At 36.7% G+C, this 23,281-nt stretch overlaps 1 protein-coding gene across 2 annotated transcripts in view; it reads right to left on the bottom strand.

The window, feature by feature from the left end:
- The window catches only part of YTHDC2 (YTH domain containing 2), a 123,407-nt gene that overhangs the window by 54,831 nt on the left and 45,295 nt on the right, over positions 1-23,281 (bottom strand). Inside the window, exons 21-30 of one of the 2 annotated variants that reach the window (XM_035013931.1) lie at positions 21,452-21,578; positions 20,163-20,368; positions 19,627-19,822; positions 17,062-17,171; positions 14,903-14,965; positions 13,817-14,109; positions 8,225-8,402; positions 2,316-2,519; positions 1,375-1,557; positions 87-173 (exon numbers count right to left, since the gene is read on the bottom strand). In XM_035013931.1, the coding sequence (XP_034869822.1) occupies positions 93-173; positions 1,375-1,557; positions 2,316-2,519; positions 8,225-8,402; positions 13,817-14,109; positions 14,903-14,965; positions 17,062-17,171; positions 19,627-19,822; positions 20,163-20,368; positions 21,452-21,578 (1,641 nt within the window). In that variant the 3' untranslated portion in view covers positions 87-92. The remainder of the gene's footprint in view (positions 1-86; positions 174-1,374; positions 1,558-2,315; positions 2,520-8,224; positions 8,403-13,816; positions 14,110-14,902; positions 14,966-17,061; positions 17,172-19,626; positions 19,823-20,162; positions 20,369-21,451; positions 21,579-23,281) is intronic. The other variant, XM_035013932.1, reaches the window with a different exon arrangement.

Below are 23,281 nucleotides of genomic sequence, written 5' to 3'. Positions count from 1 at the left end.
AAAAAAAAAAAAAAAGATAAATAATTTGAAAGATGTCCTTAGTGATCATAAATACTGCCAGAATTCAAGGTCAAGGAGAGTATAACCTGAGTTCAGTCAGTTGCAGTTTTGTCTCCCAGTGGAAGGCGTTCCCATAACTGCAGCAACTGTTCACCAACCTGAGGCTCTAGTTCCTAGATAAAGCAGAAGTCAGAATAAACACGAAAGGAACTAGATTGAGTTTTTTAAAGCACCAAAACCTATGCTGATAAAAATGTAAGAAAAGGCCATTCAATTTCATTTTTCTACCAGAACATGATAAAATCACATTGCTCTGATTCTCTGCGTTCAGGTTTGTGAAGTTCAATTCCAGACTTCAAGATTATAGTTAGCCTGCGAAAATAGCAACAACTGTGACAAGATGGTAATTTCCATGGAGTTCTCCTGGAACTTCTATCTAGAAATAATGAATTTCATTTTTAATGGAGATTTACCAACAGCACTCAGCTTCAGCTTTCAAAGATTTACTATGAAACCTAGCATATTAGATGTTTGGGGGCTTTAATGAAATAATCGAGAGTATATGACATTCTTATCTTAGGAATTAGTCTTACTTCAAAATCCTTATTATAGAATAAAAATTAAAATATTCTGATACAATTTAAAAGAATGTCATTTATAGTCCTCTTGTGACACGATGTGCATTTAAAAAGAACCCGAACACTTTCCATATGGTGATTTAAAGTGAATCACATGGGTTAAATAAACTATTAGCTGTGTGACCTTAGAATAATTTCTCCTATTTCTCCTGACTAAAACTGGCCTAATAACTCAATATGCATTAAATTAAATTACTTGACATAAAGCGGCTAGCACCGTGGTCCATATATAGGGTAATTCCCATCCCCTTAACTAGTTCAAAATGCACATCAGCAGCATGATAGAGGCCAAGCAAACGTAACAGAAATAAAACAAGCCACAAAAATATAAAAAGGCTGTTATTTATGTTACATAATTAGTTAAGGCACAAAGGAGTCAGATACTGTTGTTATCCTTAGACTTGAGTGAAATTACTTCAGAATTACGCTCAGTTTTGAGCATATCTTCCATTAGTAAGACAAAAACAGGAGCCTCCATGAAGTAACTTATGAAAGATTTTATATGTATGTAATGACAGAGAGAAGCCAAAGTTACAAACTGTTAAAAAAGCCATGAGCTCTGTCAAACACCTACAAGCAGGTTTTCACCAGCTCCTCCACAAATCGGAACCACCATCTCCCGTGTGCATATGGAACCTACATTCTGTACTCTTCCATTCCCTCCTCAAACCACCAAATAACAGCAAAACAAAACAAAAAGAAAAGCAGAAGACAAATATTAAATGCCACTATATACCTGCCCGTCTCTGCTGATCTGGACTTTCTTGTTGTCGTTCCAGGGATTGAGTAAGTGGTGAGCAAACTGAAAGGGAAGACTTTCCTTCCGGACCCACTCCACCTTAAATACTCCTCCCAGTCCAGCTGAGCCCCAGTCCTGGCTCTTCTCCCTTCCTATCTCAGAAGACATCCTAGAAAATCCCTGCAGGTAAAACGAGGGCAAGGGGAAAGGTGAGGATGATATTAAAATTGTCTGAATTCAATTTATCTGCAAAAGCTCTGAGGTTTTTTAAATTTTAAGGTAAAAATGTAATATAAAAATGGTATCTCACAAAAACAAAAATAAGTTACTTATTGTTTTTTATAAAAAGATGTATTAGCAAATTTTAGAGGGAAGACCGATTCCAGCCTTCTAACATAATTTCAATATGAACAGATACTTTCTAAATAATGTATTAACAGCCCTAAACCCATACTTATTCCATGATAAACAGATACAATCGAACCTGTAAGTTTTTACTGCCAAAAATTATAATAATATCAAATAATAAATTCCTTAGTTTCTAAATTCAGATAGACATCGAGTCAAGAGGAGTTAAGAAACACACTCAGATTCTGGATTATCAATTCTAACTTCCTTGCCTATTTAAATAAACATTTTACCAAAAAGTCAAGCTTCTCGTTATTCTTAATCCACCTGAAAAATAGTAAATCTAAAGCTGTCCTCAGAAGGAGAAATGGCTCATCTAGAGAGGTTCTGGTAAGACGAGGAAAACAACGGGATCCCTAGAGTCATTCCCTTCAAGAGGTAACACTACATCCCTCATACTCAGTCAAACGAGATGCGTTCTTGCATCCCGAAACAATAAAAAGCCAGGGTGGTTTTTGGCTTTTGTTTTAATCTGTGTGGTCTAACCTGCAGCCAGAACAACCCCATTTTACTGGTTCAGGATGGCTCACCTGGAAATGTCCAGATCCTTGAACAGAAAATACCAAGTAAACCATGCTGCTTTCCCAAAAGGCTCGATTTAGCTTCCGCTCATTACTAGGGGTTGTAGACCAGATACCCTTCTGTTGAGAAATTTCAAGGTTTCTCAAATTGCTACTCTTCATTATGAAGTATCGAATAGGCATGTTTGGTCTTGGTGAAGGAGATTTTGAGCCCTATAAAAGAATGCATAAGTTCTTGAAAGGTAATTTGACCTTTCGAAATCAATAGGCTCCGTTAAATAACATCTTCATAAACATATAAACCAAATTATTTTACCAAATATTCAACAAATGCAAATAGCTCCATCATGCCTGAAAAGCTACATAAGACTCAATCAAAATGAGGTTAAAGAGCCAAAACCAAGCACTCATTTTCAAGAGCATTCAAAATCCCTTATCAAGAAAGGATTCTGGAATATAAACTTTGATTTATGCTCCAAATGTACTTTCAGAAAATATTTTAATAAACTTTCAAAGGCTGAAAACAAAACAAAAATTGCTCCAGCTTACCGCCTGGATACAGTTTCCAGGCAACAGTGCCGGGAAGGGAAACAAACAGAACTCCAGTCTCCCTGAACTGCAGAGACCGAGCCTGGAGTCGAGAGACCCAGGTAGTCAGAGTTTGCATGGCAGCGTGCTGGATAGAAGAGAGTTGCACAGACATAAAGTTCCCGAGGAACTGCAGAGGGGTCCCCACAAGTTTCTGACTACGTACTGACCTGCATATGAGTGAGAAAACATGACCTAACGCCAGGGAAAGATCCAGAGGAAAGCAGTAGACTGAACCATTCCCGGAGCTCACGCAGGGTTGGGAGTATTCCACGTTATCCCCAGCCAAGATGGAAAGAACTGTTAATACAGAGGGCCTTAGCCCACGGAAGGCTCACACCTTGGTACTGAAACTAAATTAGTACCAGAATAAAAACTGCTCTGGACCTGCCCTAACATTGCTTTCCAAAAGTAAATCTCAACAAGATTAAACTGATTGCAACTAACTTAGCTATGTACCAGAACGATGTCTGATAGTACTTAAAGGAATACAACAAAAATCTAGCAGCGAAACAAAACTATAAGGAATGCAAAGAAACAGGAGAATATGACCCATAACCAGGACAAAAAAATGAACAAACAGGGAAAGATTCAGATCTGACAGATGATGGAATTAGGAGACAAGAACAGCAGGGCAGCTATTATAAATACATGCTCTGTGTTCAAGAAGGTAAAGTGAACTTGAACATGCCTTTTGAAAGGAGAAATGGAAGGTATTTTTTTAAAGACCCAAAGGGTGCTCTAGAGATGAAAATATGATACTCGCAGTGAAAAGTACAGTAGAAAGAATACACAGCCAATGAGATGCTACAAATTAAAAACCTCAGTGAACTTACAGGCATAGCCAGAGAAGCCATCTCAAATGAAACAGAGACAACTGAAAAAAATGAAGAAAGCTTCAGTGACTTGTGGAATAGTATCGACACTTGCCTCTCAAAAGTCCCAAAAAGGAGGGGAAGTGGTGAGATTAAAAAAAAAAATGTGAATAATGGTCCTAAATTTTCCAAAACTGATGCAAACTATAAATACATAGATTAAATAAGAACTACAAATAGTAACATACCAAAATCAAATTGCTGAAAACCAGTGATAAAAAGAAAATCTTAAAGGCAGCTAGAGGAAAAAAAAATATAGAGAGGAAAATAAAAATAAGAAAGACAGTAAACCTCCCTCAGAAACTGTAAACGAGAAGATAATGGAATGACATCTTTGCATAAATTAAAGAAAACCACTGTCAACCCAGAATTATATACACAGTAAAAATATCTTCCAAAAATAAAAGTGAAAAAGGTTTTCCAGACAAAAGCTTGAAGACTTCATTTCCAGAATATCTGTACTAAAAGAAATGTTAAAAGGTTTCCAGACAGAAGTGTATGATCCAAGATAGAAATTCACATCAACACAAAAGAATAAAGAGCACAAGAAATGGTAAATATTGAATAAATATAAAGGACACTTTTCTGACTTTTGGGAAAAGATAGTTTACTACGAAGTAAAAAATACTACACTGTGGCACTTTTAATGTATGTAGAAATAAAATGTATGAGACCAGTAACACAAAGGACTAAGGGGTAAAATAAAAACATACTGTTGCGGGCACCTGGGTGGCTCAGTTGGTTAAGCGACTGCCTTCGGCTCAGGTCATGATCCTGGAGTCCTGGGATCGAGTCCCATATCGGGCTCCTTGCTCAGCAGGGGGTCTGCTTCTCCCTCTGACCCTCCCCCCTCTCATGTGTTCTCTCTCTCTCATTCTCTCTAATAAATAAATAAAATCTTAAAAAAAAAAAAAAAACATACTGTTGCAAGCTTCTCAAACTATACCTGAAGTGTATAATATTGATTCGAGATACACCAAGGAAAGTTAAAACATTTAAGGAAAAAAATCGCATCAATTCTAGGCATCTCTTCCAAAAACCTTAAGTGGAAAGAAGACTTCCCAACTGATTTTATGAGGCCAGCATTACCCTGATACTAAAGCCATACAAAAACAACACAAGAAAAGAGAACTACATAATATCCCTCCCTCATGAACAAAGATCCCAAACTTAACAGAAGTTTTGATTAAGCAAAATCAAATCCAATAATATTTAAAACAATAATCATCGTGACCAAGTAAGGCATAAACATTATAAAAACAGTCAATGACATCCACTTTATTAATAGAAAGAAGAAATAAGAAGAAATAAGAAGAAAAAAATAATTCTGTTATCATTTCAGTAGATGTAAAAAAAAAAAAAAAAAGCACTGAACATAATTCAACATTTATTCCTAATAAATCCTCTCAGCAAAGTGCATCCAAAAGGAAACATCCCACAGTTATGTTATCATAAATGGTGACAGGTTTAACTAGGGGCTAGCTTTCCCTCTAAGGTCAAGGCAAAGATGTCTGCTCTCAATACTTTTTATTAAACATTTTACTGGAGGCTCTAATCAGAGAGAACAGGCAAGAAAAGAAATAAACAGAATCAATACTAGTGAGGAAAAAAGCAAAACGACCTTTATTAAGAGATGAAATGATTATGCATGTAGAGAATCCTGAGAAATCTACATAAAAAGCTAACAGAATTAATAAATGAAATAAGATTGTGGCATATTGGGTAAATATACAAAAGTCAAATGTATTTCTATATGCTAGCCATGAACTGGAAATTAAAAATTTAAAGAACAGCATCAAAAATATAAAATACTTAGAGATCAACTTAACAAAAAATAGGTAATACCTGAACTCTGAAATTTACAAAACACTCTTGTGAAAAATTAAAGAATATCAAAAGAAATGCAGATGTATACCATGCTTACGGATTAGGAAACTAAAACCTGTTGTCAGTTTTCTTTAAACTGACCTACAGAATCAATGCAATTCCACTTGATACCAAAAAATGTTTCTGTAGAAATTGACAAGAATTTTCTAAAGTTTATATGAAAGAATACTGGAACACCTAGAATACCAGAACAATTTTAAAAAACAACAGAGTTGGAGAAAAAAAATTAACTGGTTTCAAGCTTAGTATAAAGCTACTATAAACAACTCACTGTAGCAGAGGCAAAACAGAGAGGTATAAAGATCAATGCAACAGAATAGAGTCCAATAAGTAGATCACATTATTTACGGTCAATCGATTTTTGACAAAGGTGCCAAGATAATTCAAAGGAAAAGGTAATCTTTTCAACAAATGGTGCTAGAACAACTGTATAGGCAAATGACAAAATATGGCCCGTGACCCACTCATACTATAAACAAAACTTAAAACAGAGCATCTAGCTAAATGTAAGAGCTCTCACTACAACATTTCTAGAGGAAAACATAGGAGAACATCTTTGTAATCTTGAGTTAAGCGAAAATTTCTCTTTTTTTTAAGATTTATTTATTTGAGAGAGTGAACACGCTCATGTGCACATGTCAGTGGGGAGAGGGGCAGAGGGAGAGAATCTTCAAGCAAACTCCCCACTGAGAGTGGAGCCCCATGAGGGAAGGGGTGTCTCAATCTCAAGACCATGAGATCATGACCTGAGCCAAAACCAAGAGTCGGACGCTCAACTGACTAAGCCATCCTGGCACCCCAGAGTTAAACAAAGACTTCTTAGAACACAAAAAATATGAACCATAAGAGAAAAAGAAAAAGATAGCTACAATGGACTTCATCAAAATTAAAAACACTGCTCTTCAAAAGTCACTTGTTAAGAAAATGAATATGCAGGCACAGACTGTTAGAAAAAGTTGCAAAGCATATATAATTAAGATCTGTATCTAGAACACATTTTTTAAAATCTTACTATTAAATAAAAAAGACAAACAACCAATAAACAACCAAAAAAAGTTGAGCAAAAATTTGAACAGATACCTCACACCAAAGAAAATTCAGGAACAGCAAATAAGCACATGAAGAGAGGCTCAACATCATTAGTCATTGGGGAAACACAAATTAAAACTACAATCGGGTATCACTATGTACCCACCAGAACGGCTAACATTAAAGAGATTAATAATGTCAAGTATTGTCAAGAACATGGAGCATTTGGGACCTTCACAGATGATTGAAGGGAATGGAAAAAAGCATAGCCATTCTGGAAAATAGCTGGATAGTTTCTTATAAAGTTAAACATGCACTTAACCATACAATCCCACAATTCTATTCCTGGATGTTTACCCAAGAATAGAAACCATACGTACACACACAGACTTGTCCTTGAATATTATAGCAGCTTTATTCATAACAGCCAAAAAGTGGGAAACAATCCAAATGTCCAACTGGTGAATGGATAAACATTCCATGGTATTAGCCATACTATCCAGCAATAAAAAGTAATGAACTAATAATACACTGAATAATTTGGATGAATTTCAAAAGTGAAATAACCCAGTCACAAAAAACTACATACATATGATTCCATTTAGAGCAAATTGCAGAAAAGACAAAACTCTAGAGACAGAGAGCAGTTCGGCCGCCGTCATGATCCAGGGCTGGTGGGCATGTCCTGTATGTGGCTGTGATACGTTTATATAATTATATACATTTGTCAAAATTCACTGAATTGTACAGTTTAAACTGGTGAATCTTACTGTGTATATACCTAAATAAAGATACTTAAAACACCCTAAAACCTAAGAATGCAAATCCACAAAAAACATTTATTTTCCTCTTATCTAACAAGAGTGTTTCATCTAAAACTAATGACATAATATATGGTAATTAACATAATAAAAAAACTTTTTTAAAAAGAGTGTTTCAGCAGACATTTTCCCCAGAACACATATAGCTAAATAACCTTAATCAAATACTTACTCAGTACCAACAACACAGGAAATTAAAAGTAAACATACTCTAAACATTTGAAATCATTAGTATTACAAATTTTTTAAAAGATACATAGTTCTCAATTCCCTACCAACATTTCCTATCTTCCTAACCCCACCCCATCTTTTTAATATAACCACTGAATTGGAAAAATCAATTAGTAATTCAGAGAAACCACTGTTTGCAATTCTGAAATTACAAACCTAAACTAGTTTGAGATCATCTTGTAACTTAACAAAAAAAGGTTCTAACAATACAGAAAGGAAATGGTGGATGGCTGAGTTACGTGCCATCGGTAAACGATCTGTTAGTTTTAAAACATCCCAAGATGGGGATAACTAGAAATCTCTGGCAAGCAGGAAAAACTAAAAAATTTATGCAAGGTGTCTCAAGTCTGCCAGATTCAATTTGTATCTAGAACAAAGACCACAATTAGTAACCAAAAGTAGAATTGTTTTGTCATTTTGCTTCAATATGTAACATGAAATGTGCTAGCAATCTGTTCCTTGCTACATCAACTTGTAGATACTCTACCTTTCCCGAGGATGGAGGAGAAGGGCTAGCACAAGGACTTGGGTAGCTACTGCTGTCTGTAGATTTCACAGAAGATTGATCCGATCGGTCATCGGTGCTTCGTTTAGGATGTAAAATTCCTCTATCTTTGTACTTCTGAGGTGGGTGCAGTGCTGGAGATGGAGATTTCATCAATACTCTTGAGTGGGAAGGAGGAAATAAAGATCAGTGACACACAAGTTCATAATATAAAGCAGATTCCATTTCAAACCATAGTTCCAGTGGCATTATGATATATGGAGTAATATTTAAGAAGGGAATTTCGTTTTCTCACACAAGTTAAAAAACATCTGAGATATTAGGGTGTCCTTACACAAACAACAGGTAAAAATATATTTTTAACAATTTACAGAAATTCTTAACTTAATGTTAACAAATACTCAAAGTATTATTTCCCTTACAAAACTCCTAACCTCTTGTATGATGCTATTGGAGAGGTCTTTAACATTATATAATTATTTAAATACAAGTATGCTGGGTGCCTGGGTGGCTCAGTTGTTAAGCGTCTGCCTTCAGCTCAGGTCATGATCCGGGGTCCTGGGATCGAGCCCCGCATCGGGCTCCCTGCTCAGCGGGAAGCCTGCTTCTCCCTCTCCCACTCCCCCTGCTTGTGTTCCTGTTCTCGCTGTGTCTCTCTCTGTCAAATAAATAAATAAAATCTTTAAAAATAAATAAATAATAAATAAATAAATAAATAAATAAATAAATACAACTATGCTAATAGCCCTTACTAGAATATCACTCACCCTACTTCCCTTCCACTTTCACAAAGTATCTTAGAGCCAAGTAAAATATATTTTAAAAGCATACTAAAAAATTATGGTATGATAAAGTATTAGAATACTGCTAGACTAGAGTCAGAAGAGAAGACTTCTAGGACAGTACTAAATTTGCAACTAAGGTTAAGGTATGTGATTCTGGGCAAGTCTCTTAACTTATCTGAGCTTTAATTTACTTATGTGTTAAATAAAAGGATTACACTAGATAAACTGTAAGGTTCTTCTATTCTAAAATTCTGTGAATAAATGCAGCAAAGCTGGCAGCCACGTATTTTATAATTTTTCTAAAAGTATAGGTCTGTGGAATAACCAGACATTAAAAAACAAAAAAGCACTGAGTACTTCCTGAAGACATGCAATACAAAGTTCACAGCACCACCTATAAAATACATTTGCCAAAATATTGGCTCTAATCAAGCCCTGCGAGCTAACTACCAGTTTAGACAAAATACACATGGTATGGCAACAAAGAAGGCCAAGAACAAACAGACAAATCCAGAATGTGGTGTACCTCACAGTACCACCAACCCACTTTCTTCAAAAAAGTCCACAGAGGGGGCACCTGGGTGGCCCAGTCGGATGAGCATCTGCCTTCTGCTCAGGTCATGATCCCAAGGTCCTGGGATTGAACCCCATGTCAGATTCCCCACTTAGTGGGGAGTTTGATTGTCCCTCTCCCTTTACCCCTCCCCCCGACATTCATGCTCTCTCTGGCTCTCTCTCAAATAAATAAGGAAAATCTTTAAAAAAAAAAAAAAAAGTTGGGGCGCCTGGGTGGCTCAGTCGTTAAGCATCTGCCTTCGGCTCAGGTCATGATCCCAGGGTCCTGGGATCAAGTCCCACATCGGGCTCCCTGCTCAGCGGGAAGCCTGCTTCTCTCTCTCCCACTCCCCCACTTGTGTTCCTGCTCTTGCTATCTCTCTCTCTCTGTCAAATGAATAAATAAAATCTTTAAAAAATAAATAAATAAAAATTAAAAAATAAAAGTTAACAGAGGAACTACTAGAGATCACAAGACACTCAAGAAACATGACACCCTGATATAATGCATGCGTCCCCCCTGGATGCTAATTCAAATAAATGTATAGTATGAGAACTGAGGAAATGATCATTTTACTGGGATTAATAATTGGATTTTGATTATGTAGGAAAATTTCCTCTATTTTTTTTTAAGTAGGCTTCACAACCAGTATGGAGCCCAACATGGGGCTTGAACTCACAACCCTGAGATCAAGACCTGAACCAAGATCAAGAGTCAGATGCTTAACCAACTGAGCCACCCAGGTGCCCCAAAATTCCTCTATTTTTAAGAGATGCATATTTAAATATGGAAGGGTAAAATGACATGATGTGTGGGATTTACTTTGAAATATGTAAACCAAAAAAAGAAAGCCAAGAACAAACAAAAGAAAATTTGGTTAGATATAGCAAGCAGGTGAAAATCTTGGTAACTGCTGATGTGGGATATGGAGTTCATTATGGCGTATCATTTAGTTTGCTGTGTTTAACAATATTTATAATAAACACGTTTAAAACAAAAAAGAATGTGTTCAATAATTCATAAACTTCCGAACACCCTTACAATGTAATTACTCTTCCTTCAAGATAAGTTAAAATAGCTTATCCCCATTAGTCACTTCTCTCCTTTTTTTTTTTTAAGATTTTATTTTTTGACAGAGAGAGACACAGCAAGAGAGGGAACACAAGCAGGAGGAGTGGGAGAGGGAGAAGCAGGCTTCCCGCTGAGCAGGGAGCCCGATGCGGGGCTCAATCCCAGGACCCTGGGACCATGACCTAAGCTGAAGGCAGACGCTTAATGACTAAGCCACCCAGGTGCCCCAGGAGTGACTTTTCTTTCAATAACTATCTTAGATCCAGGATTGTTTCACAAATGAATAAAATAGCTGAAGCCTAAAGATATTAACAAAAGACTTTATAATGAATGAACGGCTGAATCATTAACCACCTGCTAAGAAGTGTAAAAAACAACCTTTCAGGGGTTTTTTTCTCTTGTGAATTGATGTTCAATGCATTATGTAAATTCGACCCCCCTAAAATCCCAGCGTTCTTACGCTGGCACCTCTGTGACATGAAAATTAGGTGACAGAACTTAATGAGGGTAAAACCTTATTACAATAAAAATGTATTTTCCTATTTACCTTTTGATTTTCAAACTGATCTTTTAACCTGAGCCCCATTCTAGCTTCTCTCTCTTATATTTGGCTTCCTTGGAAAATTTCATTCAGATGGAAACAAAGCCTTTCATGAAGCCCTCCACTTAAATTTTCATTTAAGAAGTTCTGACATGGAGGGGCGCCTGGGTGGCTTAGTCATTATCTACTAATACTACCAAAAGTCTGAACTTACCTATAATACTGCCTTATCTATTAATACTACCAAAAGTCTGAAGGTAGATGAAATTCCAGATCTCACTGTTCAACAGGTAAGAAAATGAAGAATGCCAGGCTACAACTTGTAAGGAAATGGAAATGCTTGATTCCAGTATCACAGGTGAAAAACTAAATTTGTAAGACAATCAATATCTGAATTATAACTAATATTACATTTTATAATTTTGATTTTCTTAATTTTATTAAATTTCTAACTTTTATTAAATAAGTATTTATTACTTTAAAAGGAAGTTTTTTTCCAAAAATGTGTGTGTGCACGTATGTGAATATGTGCACACACACATATACATTTGCATTTATACACACAGACACATACACATACACACAACACACAGAGTCTCTATGAGCCTAACAGGTTTTTATAGATGGGCCTAGGAATAACATTACCACATAACAACTTCTATGGAAATCTATTCCCACATCCTAAACCATTGTTCAAGTAAGTTTTTAGAACAATCTTTTCAAAAGGTGGGTAGTGTCTAAGAAGAAAATGCGCCTTTTACTCTTCTATTGCCCAGCAGGGCCTACATCAGAGAGAAACATTCAGGAACACACATTATGAGAAGACTTTCTTGGCAAATGCCTGAATTATTCCTCAAGTGTAATACCTGAAGAACTTGGAAACCAGTATGGATTACTCCCCTTTAACAGAAGTCTGACCTGATGAAGCCGTATGCTTCATTCAAATATGCACATCTGACCAAAAGAAGACACTAACAGCCCCATCTGATCCTTAAAAAACAGTAAACATCACGTATCTTTAATGTTTTCCCTGTTTCTATTTTCAATTTTTTTAACAACGAAATCTTACCACACAGACTTTCTACCAATATTGCCAAAACTAGCATCACAGACAAGAATATTGTTTTTGTTATCAATTATAACAGGGTAAAAAAATGTTTTAACTGATATAGAGAAACTTAAATTTGATTCTAACAAATGTTCTTACACAACAAATATTTTTGAATCATGGCCAATGATTCATTATAACCACTATTATATAATCAAAATACATTTTTGGATAAATAATTCAATATAAGGGCTCTCATTATTATTAATAATCATATAGTAAATAAAAATATATCTAGGGCGCCTGGGTGGCTCAGTTGGTTAAGCGACTGCCTTCAGCTCAGGTCATGATCCTGGAGTCCTGGGATTGAGTCCCGTATCGGGCTCCCTGCTCAGCAGGGGGTCTGCTTCTCCCTCTGACCCTCCCCCCTCTCGTGTGCTCTCTCTCTCTCATTCTCTCTCTCTCAAATAAATAAAATCTTAAAAAAAAAATACATATCTAATTGTAAATGCTGCAAAGAAAAGAAGAATTTGGCTAAAGTGTAACAGATTTTACCATTACAGTACATTTGTTTACTTATTATATGCCTTCCCTGGATAAAAGATAAACTCTCTGAAGGAAGAGATCTTGTCTGTTTGGTACACTGCTGTATCTCTTATAAGCACCAAGAACAACACACGTTTAATATGTCACTGAATAAATGAATGAATAATTGATCTCCTGGAGGAATACTAGTCAGCAATATTGATACTTAGGTAAGACTTGTGAGGAGGTTGTTCTTTTAATTGGCCACAGCCCATACCTCTTGCTGTAGGATATCTGGGAAAGTTATGACTTGACATATATCAATGAAAATATGTAATTTTAAAATATTGGTAGCTTTTTTGGGGGCACCTGGGTGGCTCAGTCGGTTGAGCGGCTGCCTTCGGCTCAGGTCATGATCCCAGGAGGGTCCTGGGATCGAGTCCCGCGTCCGGCTCCCTGCTCAGCGGGGAGTCTGCTTCTCCCTCTCCCTCTGCCTGCCACTCTGCCTACTTGTTCTATCTATCTGTCAAATAAATAAATAAAATCTTTAAAAATATATATATATTGGTAGCTTTTTAACAGACCCTAAATTTGTGAATTCTTGAAATTAAACATTTTGAGTTCTTCCTGATAAAAAAAATTGCCTTATTAAATGACTTATAGATACCAGTAGCTTAAAATCCTTCATATTATCTTAATATTTGTAAAAAACTTGGGGCACCTGGGTGGCACAGTTGGTTAAGTGCCCAACTCTTGGTTTCGGCTCAGGTCATGATCTCAGGGTCGTCAGATTAGCCCTGCTCAGCAAAGAGTCTGCTTAAGACTCTCTCTCTCCCTCTCCCTGTCCCTCCCCACTTCAAATAAATACATAAATCTTTAAAAAAAAAAAAAAGGGGGTAAAAAACTCTTCCCGTTTTATTGTAACCTTTTTGTGTATTTTAGATTATAAGTAATTTTTTAATATTACAAAAGCATGATTCTATGATAAATAATTCATTTTCCTGGGGGAAAAAAGTCTCCCGTTTTGCTAAAAATGTTATCAGTTTACCTTTCTGCAGTCGCAGACTCATCCGAAAATTCCGTATCTGCTGAGGTTTTCCTACTGTTATTTGACCTCCAAGACGATGCCAGAGGGAGTTCTTCTGAAGACATAGGCCTTGGCCTCTGGCCTATCCCCGATGGCTGCTGTAAGCCCGCAGACTGTTCTTCGGTGCTGAGCACAGCTATGATGGCTCGGATGGTGGCTTCATCAACTTGAGACCAGGGTTTAGACGGAGCTCTCATTCGGCGCAAAAACAAGCTGTGCCACTTGTGCCGGAGCTGCAGCAGCAAACCGGCCGCCTGTAACAGAACGATCAGCCCCCTCAGGTCCAGGAGACCCAAGCCAGATGGCGAACCCATGCGCAAGACACCCACGCACTAGGGAAGGTCTGCAACTGTTTCCAAAGGACACTCTGCAACTGGTCAGGAAGCAGCGTATTTCATTCTTTTTGTTGCACCAATGAGATAACATTTCTTCTTTATCATATTTGAGGACTAGAGACACAAAATCAAATGACACAGGCCGATGGAAGAGACGGCAAATCGTGTGTGGGTAGAGTGTGATTAGAACTGGAACAGTAACAGCAGAGTCAATAAAGAAAAATACATTTAGTTCCCTTCCTATTTTATTTTAGTGCTTGTAGAACATCCACACGATGATCCAGAGGGCAGCTAGACTCGTAAGTGCAGAGAAAGGCCGAAGCTAGAAATATAGACAGACTTGGGAGTCATCCGTGCATAAATGGTTACTAAATCCACACACCAAGGTGAGGTCCCTAGAGATTGTACAGAGACATGAAAAGAGCAGAGGAAAGCCCAGAGTACTGGAGAATATCTAACATTTGAGGCACAAACACATACAGCAGAGTCAGTGAAAGAACCTAAGGAGGAATGACTTTTTAAGAAAGAAGAAGAATCAGGAAAGATTAATGTCATACTAACTTGTGACAAAGAAGTTGGGACAGGGATGAGGAGGAAAAATGGGGAAGGGCAGAATTACACAAGGGAGGGTATGGACAACAGTGCCAAACACGAGAGAAAGGGTGAACTCAACACAGTGGGCTGGCCATGACAACGTGGGGGACATGCTGACCTTGGCAAGGACCGTTTCAAGGAAGGGAAGGGCTGGTGCAAATGGAAGTGGGACTCCAGGAGGCTGAAGCGACAAGTGAACGGAGAGTAAAAAAGTAAACCTAACCAGTTGTCGACTATTGACAGGTTAGCTGACCACCTTCCCCCTTCAAAAAAAAAAAAAAAAAAAAGGATATAGTAGGATCTTTTAAAAATAGAGACGGAGCTTTTACCAGTATCTATCTTTTGTAATTACACATCCTAGCTAAGGCACAGAAAACTGAATGAATGCAAGGATTCATTAACTCTCTGAATTGGTTAAATACTAACAGTTGACCATTAGGAGGGGTTCAATGACGTAGGAGTCACATCACTTCAACTTGTTCTTTGTTATAGTTTTTAAAATTGTTGACTTTTAGCTATTTGACAGATTAAAAGCAAAATAATCATGCCATATTTACTTCTGGAGTTCAAGTCTTAAATGTTTATGTGAAAAATTACTGTAGTAAACTTTTAATATGGCAAACCAACCTATTTTAGCCAAGTGAACCATAACCTGAAATTATATTAGAGCAACTCCCTTGTCTCCAAACTGTTTGGTGTAACAGAATATTGATATACAGCTTGGTGGATCTCACCACTTAATGCACATTCTTCTCCTTTCTTCCCCCAATAATATGTATACTGGAAAGTGTGCATTTGTCTGAGGAATTATTTTGTTTGCTACCACTTAATGAATCTCAACATTTTGAGTAAATGTACCTCAGTCTGATTTTTTTTTTTTTAAAGATTTTATTTATTCACTTGACAGAGAGAGACACAGTGAGAAAGGGAACACAAGCAGGGGGAGTGAGAGAGGGAGAAGCAGGCTTCCCATTGAGCAGGGAGCCCGATGCAGGGCTCGATCCCAGGACCCTGGGATCATGACCTGAGCTGAAGGCAGACGTTAACGACTGAGCCACCTAGGCGCCCCTCAGTCTGATTTTTTATGAACTTTATAACTACATTTAAAACTCTTAATTCCTGGGGTGCCTGGGTGGCTCAGTCAGTTAAGCATCTGAGTCTTGATTTCGGCTCAGATTGTGATCTCAGGGTCATGAGATCAAGCCTCCCATCGGGCTCCACACTCAGTGGGGAGTCTGCCTGAGATTCTCTCTCTCCCTCTCCCTCTGTCCCTCCTCCCGCTGACGCACATGCTCTGTCTCAAATAAATAACTCTAAAAAAAACCCTTAATTCCTATTTCTGCATGTTTGCAAGTCTATCATGAGGTAAAAATTTATTACTCTAGGTATTCACTAGCTAAATAAACATAGTTCTTGTTTAGCAAGCATATACTGTTCCCAAACTCTTTTCTCCAGCTCTTGTAGTATCCTGGCATCCTTAAAATACTTTGAATATATAGCCTTGATCCATGGATTAAATTAGTTTCTAAGTGAATGTGTTGATGTTTTATGGATCAGATCCATATAAATGGGAATACGGTATATATCTGGGTATTCTTATAGTTATCTTTTTCATCTTATTTTTTTCATTAATTACATATCAACATCAATTTTATAACTCAAAACAAATTGATCTTGTATAATTAAATGTGTTGAGCATCTGTATTAACTGATTTGATGGCATAAGGTTAGAAAATAATGTACTGCCCCTTTTATTCCTGTTCTAAAAGGAGTAAATTATGCAGAAAGTTAAAGGGGGATAATAACAATATAGTAGGTGTGAATACCTTGAAATAAATAAATAAAGGTGGAGATGGAATGAAGGAAAGGCTTTGTCAAGAACATTTTTAATTTGAAAAAAGACATTCATCTTTCCCAATTCAGAGATACACAAAAAGAGAAAACAGAATGAACTCGTATCTTTTTCTCAGAAACAGAGTTATATGAAATAAAGGGAGTTCTTCTGTACCACCCAACACTTGGTATTTTCTTACATACACAGAAATACTCAAATATCACTGTGCTTAAATACGAGCCACATCGAGGCTTTTCAAATCCTCTACTTAAATAAACCCCAATATGTCAGAGAATGCATAAGGGCCCTGTGAAAACTGAAACACAAACTATATTCTCTAATACTAAGGGCTCATTAGTAAAGGTGTAATTTCCAACACACTGTATGTCAATTTATACTCATTGAATGAAAGAAACTTATCACACTACTGAAAAGCAACGTACCTCAGGCTCTAGTTTGAAATTAAGCCACTCATCAAGCTTCAAAGCTGCCAAATTAGCAGTAGTTCTATCTTCCATTTCACTGTCACTACTGTCATTAGGAATACCATCCGCTGTTCAAACACATATTGAAAGGAAAAAATTTCACTTTTACCATCTTATAGCAAAAGAAGTCAGTATATACAGACACTCTGTATTTACACAAATCCGCCTGATATACTAACGGTTTGGATGGGGAGCTCTCTAAATCCAACAGTTCACAAATTGAGTCTCAATATTTATAAAAAGAGGGGAAAAGGCATTTTAAAGACTACAATCTCTAATCAAAACGCAACAAAATAAAAAAAAGACAAGAATGGGGTGCCTGGGTGGCTCAGTCGGTTAAGCGTCTGCCTTCAGCTCAGGTTATGATCTCAGTGTCCTGAGATCAAGTCCCGCATCAGGCTCCCTGCTCAGCGGGCAGTCTGCTTCTCCCTCTTCCTCTGCCCTTCCTCACCCCCCACTTGTGTTCTCTTTCTCTCTCTCTCAAATAAATAAAATCTTTTTTTTTTAAGATTTTTTAATTTATTTATATGACAGAGAGAGACACAGCAAGAGAGGGAACACAAGCAGGGGGAGTGGGAGAGGGAGAAGCAGGCTTCCCGCGGAGCAGGGAGCCCAATGCGGGGCTCGATCCCAGGACTCTGGGATCATGACCTGAGCCGAAGGCAGACGCTTAACAACCGAGCCACACTGGCGCCCCATAAATAAATAAAATCTTAAAAAAAAAAAAGACAAGAACTTAAAAATCAAAACACAATCTTTAAATAATAACTGGATGAAGAAGAAAACTGAGAACATAAGGAAGGGAATGAAAACACTATAAATCAAGAAATGCTCATGTAAATTCACAGGTTTCAATTTAAAAGAAGAAAAGGAGATGTAGCATCTGGGTGGCTCAGTCAGTTAAGTGGCTGACTCTTGATCTCATCTCAGGTCTTGATCTCGGGTTCGTGAGTTCGGGCCCCATGCTGAATGTAGAGATTATTTAAATAAATAAATACTTAAAAAAATAAAGATGCCAAATGTAATATACAATCATGTAAGCTTTCTGAAACAGTACATGAGGGGAAAGCTGAGAAATATAATAACTGAAATGAAATATAAACTAAAGGGAATCAACATCAGATTAGATGAGTAGGACAGATCAGTGATCTAGAAGACAGGGTGGCAGAAATCACCCAAGCTGAACATCAAGAAGAAAAAAGAATTTTAAAAAATTATTCAGCAAGCTACCACAGCCAAAATCCTGAAAGTTACTGACTCCTCCCTTTCACTCACCACCCATACAATCCAGGAGTTACTAGTACCTCCAAAATAATTTTGAATCTCCTTCTCTTCCTATCAGCTGCCACCACTGTAGTTCTGAGCCATCATTATCTGTCATTAAGACCACACACTGCAAAAGCCTACCTGCCTCCTCCCTTCCATTCTTCCTCCTGCAACAATCCATCCTCACAGCCACAATGATCATTTTGAACTTAAATAACATCATATTACTCCTTTACTTAAAATCCTTCAGTGTCTTCCCTTGCATTTACCATGGCTTAAAAGTTCATGCCTTTCTTTCAACCTCATCTTACCCTACTCTCCCCTTGATCATTATGCTCCCAATCCCATAACCTTTCTGTCAGTTCTTAGAACATTTCCTAGTGGAGAATTGTGGCCCTTTGTGCCATCTTCTCCTACCGCGAGTTTATTTGTGTATCTTCACATGACTGGTGGCTTCTCAAACTTTATGTTTTATACTCAAATCACACCTCCTCAGAGATATTTGTTCCAGGGTCTCTTTCTAAAGTAGGTCACCCCTACGGCATTCCTCTTTATTTCCTTCTTAGTAGCATGCAGATTATTTACTTTTTTTCTGTCTACCCCCCACTGCCATGTGAACTCCTAAGGACCAAAACACCTTGTCTATCCTATTTTCTGTTACATCTTCAATGCCTAGCACCCTTGACATATAGGAGTTGACCAATAAATATTTGCTGAATCACTGAATAGCAAAAAATTGAAAACAAGCAAGTGTAAAGGAGCATTTTAAATGCATTATGCCACTTTTAAGTGACAGAATATTTTGCAGCCATTAATATAAAGTATTTTTGAAAATTTGTATTCTGCACAATGAAAATAGCAGAATGTAAAATAATTTAAAATACATATAACTTTAAAAATACCACATAATAGTCTTAAAATATTATTAAAAAGTGCATAAGGGAAATGGGGTCATGGGTTACTATTATTATTTCCCTTAAACAATTGCCTTTATGTTAAACTATTATGTAATTTCAAGTGGGAGAGAAAAGTAAACTTCCTATCACCAAGATTAACCAAAAATGCACAAATCAATAACAAGTTACCTTAGAAATCAATTTTAAGAACTGAGGTATACTTTAGTATTTTCTAATTAGTCTTAATATAGCAAAAGGGAGCTACTCCTACATAAACCTTTGGAATTTCATATTTTATTTGGTCTAGTAAAAAAAAAAATTTCATTTCAAATCGATTTTTATTTCCTTATGATACATTTACCTCGAAATGAGGAAGGTTCCTGAAGAGCGTTACTTGCCAGCCTCGCCGGTCCACAGAACACCAACACAGTGACGGGGGTCACTACCGAACAACATCTAATATTAGCTATTCTGTGGGCTCTGGTCATCTCATCATAAATAAGCCAATCTGTGGGGAGTGCCTGAATCGCTGCAGCCTGACCATTGGCTGGAGGAATCTATCAGAAAAATAAATCAAAAACTTGTTAACTGTATTTACCACCTACTTTTAAACTGTAAAAAGTCCCTCAATGCAACAGATGATGGATATTAGTAGTCAAGCAAACATTAAAGCAAGTCACTGCTCATGCAGCTGGAACGCAAGTCCTCATTACCTAACACATTACCTCTTCCAACTCTAACATTTCATCAAAATTTTGTTCCAATGACGAATTATACATATATAACCAATTAATTTCTTAAAGTAGGTTGGTATTTGGAGCATCTTTTTGTTGCTCTTCAACTATGTAAATTAGGTTAGTTTCACCTCAAGGCCTAAGAGCATTAAAAATGTTTTACCTTTTTATATTGAGGCTGACTGAGAACTGAAGTGGGATGAAACCGAACTTTTTTCTCCTTTGGCCCTGTCAATACTACATTCTCTCTGTCCACATGGACTAAATTAGGATACATGCCTGCCACCAATGCAGCTTTAACGACAGCCCAGTTCTCGGAATTTGTGTTAACATCTCGAATGTCACCACCACCTCGTGCTCTAACAAAACCTAGAAGAAGGAAAAAAACCACACCGACTTTTTCTATTGTGCAAAATATACTTTTAAACGTGTGCGTTTTTTACAAAAATTGTAATAACCCACATAAGTTTAAGGATATTCAAATTCCACAATAATTAATAAAATCTCCTCTGTAAAGTTTAAAATACGGAATCAATGTTCTAAGAAGTTTAGGTTTGCTCAGGCTAAAGTAAATAGAAGATTTATTGGGGACTTAAGGACTTTTAAAAAATACACATCCTTGCTATATAAAGTTCTTCATAAGATGCTATCAGAAAGGTACTAAAATTTTTTAAAAAAAGAAATGTACTAAAATCATAGCTGAAAATCTAAACCATTCTTCTGACTGGTATAACATTTTGGTTATGACAGACATGAATTCTAGAATGAAGACAATACATATATTCTTGCTTGAATTTCCAAAGCCCTTCATATTTCCTAATATTTGAGACCACTCTAAAACCTTTTGGTTCACTCCTCATATTACTTTGGCACTTTAGCTCATCCACGTATCGAGGCTCTAGCACTCTTCCTCGACTACATTCTCAATGTACTATGCTACTCAAAAGGAAATTTAAAGAAATAATTCTAAAATGACATAACAATACTGCCATTCTCTTAAAAAAAAATTAAGTGCCTTAAAGAGATTACTAGCTGTTTTATGTTCCAAAAATAAGAAGACCACATTTGTATCAACCTACTTATATATTTAAATCTATTATAGAGCTAAGGAAGTGTTTATTAAGAGTGATAAAACAAAACTACAATATCTAAATTGCTTTTTGCCAACAAATATACTATAAATATAAATATAATATAAATATACTATAAATTGCTCACTGCCTACAGTATTCATATATTTCTCATCTACAGCTTCTACAATATCATTTTTTTAACCAACAAAAGCTGAGCTCACATAGGAGTCTACAAAGCAGTTCATATATACAAGATATACAACAATGTGAAAATGTGATAAAAATAATGTAAGATGGCATCAGTTAACACTAAAAATACTATGAAGTACAGATAAGGTACTTTCAGTGGACTAAATAAGTTCTTTAGGGAAAATTTTACCTGATGCTCTAAGTTGACCAAGCAACTGAGTTCTCATGCCAATGATTATTTCCATGGTAGCTTGTGAAAGAAAATTCTTCTCACAAAAGGCTCGCTCCCATCCATCACTTCGTGCTTTCTGCCATGCCTACGAAAATATAATTATATAACAAGATATATCCACTTACTAAACTCCTTAGTTAGGAGCAAAGTAACTGAAAACCACTACATTAGCTACTCAAGGTCAATTCTCCTTCTAATTATTTGATAAAATCTAGGCCTTCATTAAAAAAAACAAAACTCAAAGATACAGAGAACAGATTGGTATTTGCCAGAGGCAGGGGAGGAGAAGGGGATGAAATGGGTGAAGAGAGTCAAAAGATATAAGCTTAAAGTTATAAAATAAGAAAGTCCTGGGGAGGCAACTTACAGCATGGTGACCACAGTTAATAACACCGTACTGTGTATTTGAAAGTCGCTAAAAGTGTAGATTTTTTTTAATGATTTATTTATTTATTTTAGAGAAAGAGAGCGCATGCAGAGGGAAGGGGAGAGGGAGAGAGTCTCAAGCAGACTCCGTGCCGAGCGCTGAACCCAATGCAGGGCTCAATCTCACGACCCTGAGACCACAACCTGAGCAGAAACCAAGAGTTGGATGCTCAACCGACTGCACCACCCCAGGTGCCCTGAGAGTAGATATTTTTTTGTAAACTTTTTTTTTAATTGAGATATCACTGACATTCAACATCATATTCATTTCAGGTATACAAAATAGTGATTCAGTATTTCCACATATTGTGAAATGATCACCACAATAAGTCTAGTTAACACACCAGAGAGTAAATCTTAAAAGTTCTCATCACAACAGAAAAAAATCTGTAACTATGTGCAGTGATGGATGTTAACTAGACTTACTGTGGAGATCATTTCCCAATATATACAATTATAGTATCATTATATTTTACACCTGAAACTAATATGTCAATGACATCTCAATTTTTAAAAAATATAAATTTTAAAATTAAATATTAAAAAATAAAATCTAAAGGGCGCCTGGGTGGCTCAGTCGTTGGGCGTCTGCCTTCGGCTCAGGTCATGGTCCCAGGGTCCTGGGATTGAGTCCCGCATCGGGGTCCCTGCTCGGCGGGAGGCCTGCTTCTCCCTCTCCCACTCCCTGCCCCGCTTGTGTTCCCTCTCTCACTGTGTCTCTGTCAAATAAATAAATAAAAATCTTTTAAAAATAAATAAAATCTAAGACTTTATGATCAAATAAAATTTATCATTAATTTACAATCAAATGCTATGAAAGCCATTGAGTTTATAAAATCCCAGTGAGAACTAAGTATCCATTAGTCTAAATGACCAGCTATGTAAAAACAGCTATCTCTTCAGATGTGTCTGCTAATTTTCTTCCACTGAAGTGTCAGAGGTTTTTAACTAAGCCATCACAACACCATTTATATGTAAGGATTCTACCACTCCAGTCCTCCAAAAATAGCCTCTATATCAACCTCTTAATTTATCTGAAAATGGGAAGTGTGATTTCTAGAAATCATCCAAATGCAGTATAAGAAAGCTCCTCTTTGAAAATGACTTCTCTTGCTTTGGAATATAACCAAAAGGCCAAGGCAGTAATTTATCCTCTCTGCTTTTGTAGGAGCTGGGAAAAAAGCAAAGAATACATTGGAATTCTACACCAAATCTCCCCCTATTATCCACTCAACTAGTCTACTATAACATATGGTATCTAATAAACTCAACAGCACTGCATTATCTACTGTTCAATAATGCTCACCAAACAGCTTGCCATTATTTTTTTAAAAACTATATATATTGGAAAAATCCTGTATG

This window comes from Mirounga leonina, unplaced genomic scaffold (assembly GCF_011800145.1).
Source record: "Mirounga leonina isolate KUSES-001 unplaced genomic scaffold, KU_Mleo_1.0 Mir_168, whole genome shotgun sequence".
NCBI lineage: Eukaryota > Metazoa > Chordata > Mammalia > Carnivora > Phocidae > Mirounga > Mirounga leonina.
This window is presented reverse-complemented; position numbering and strand designations above follow the sequence as displayed.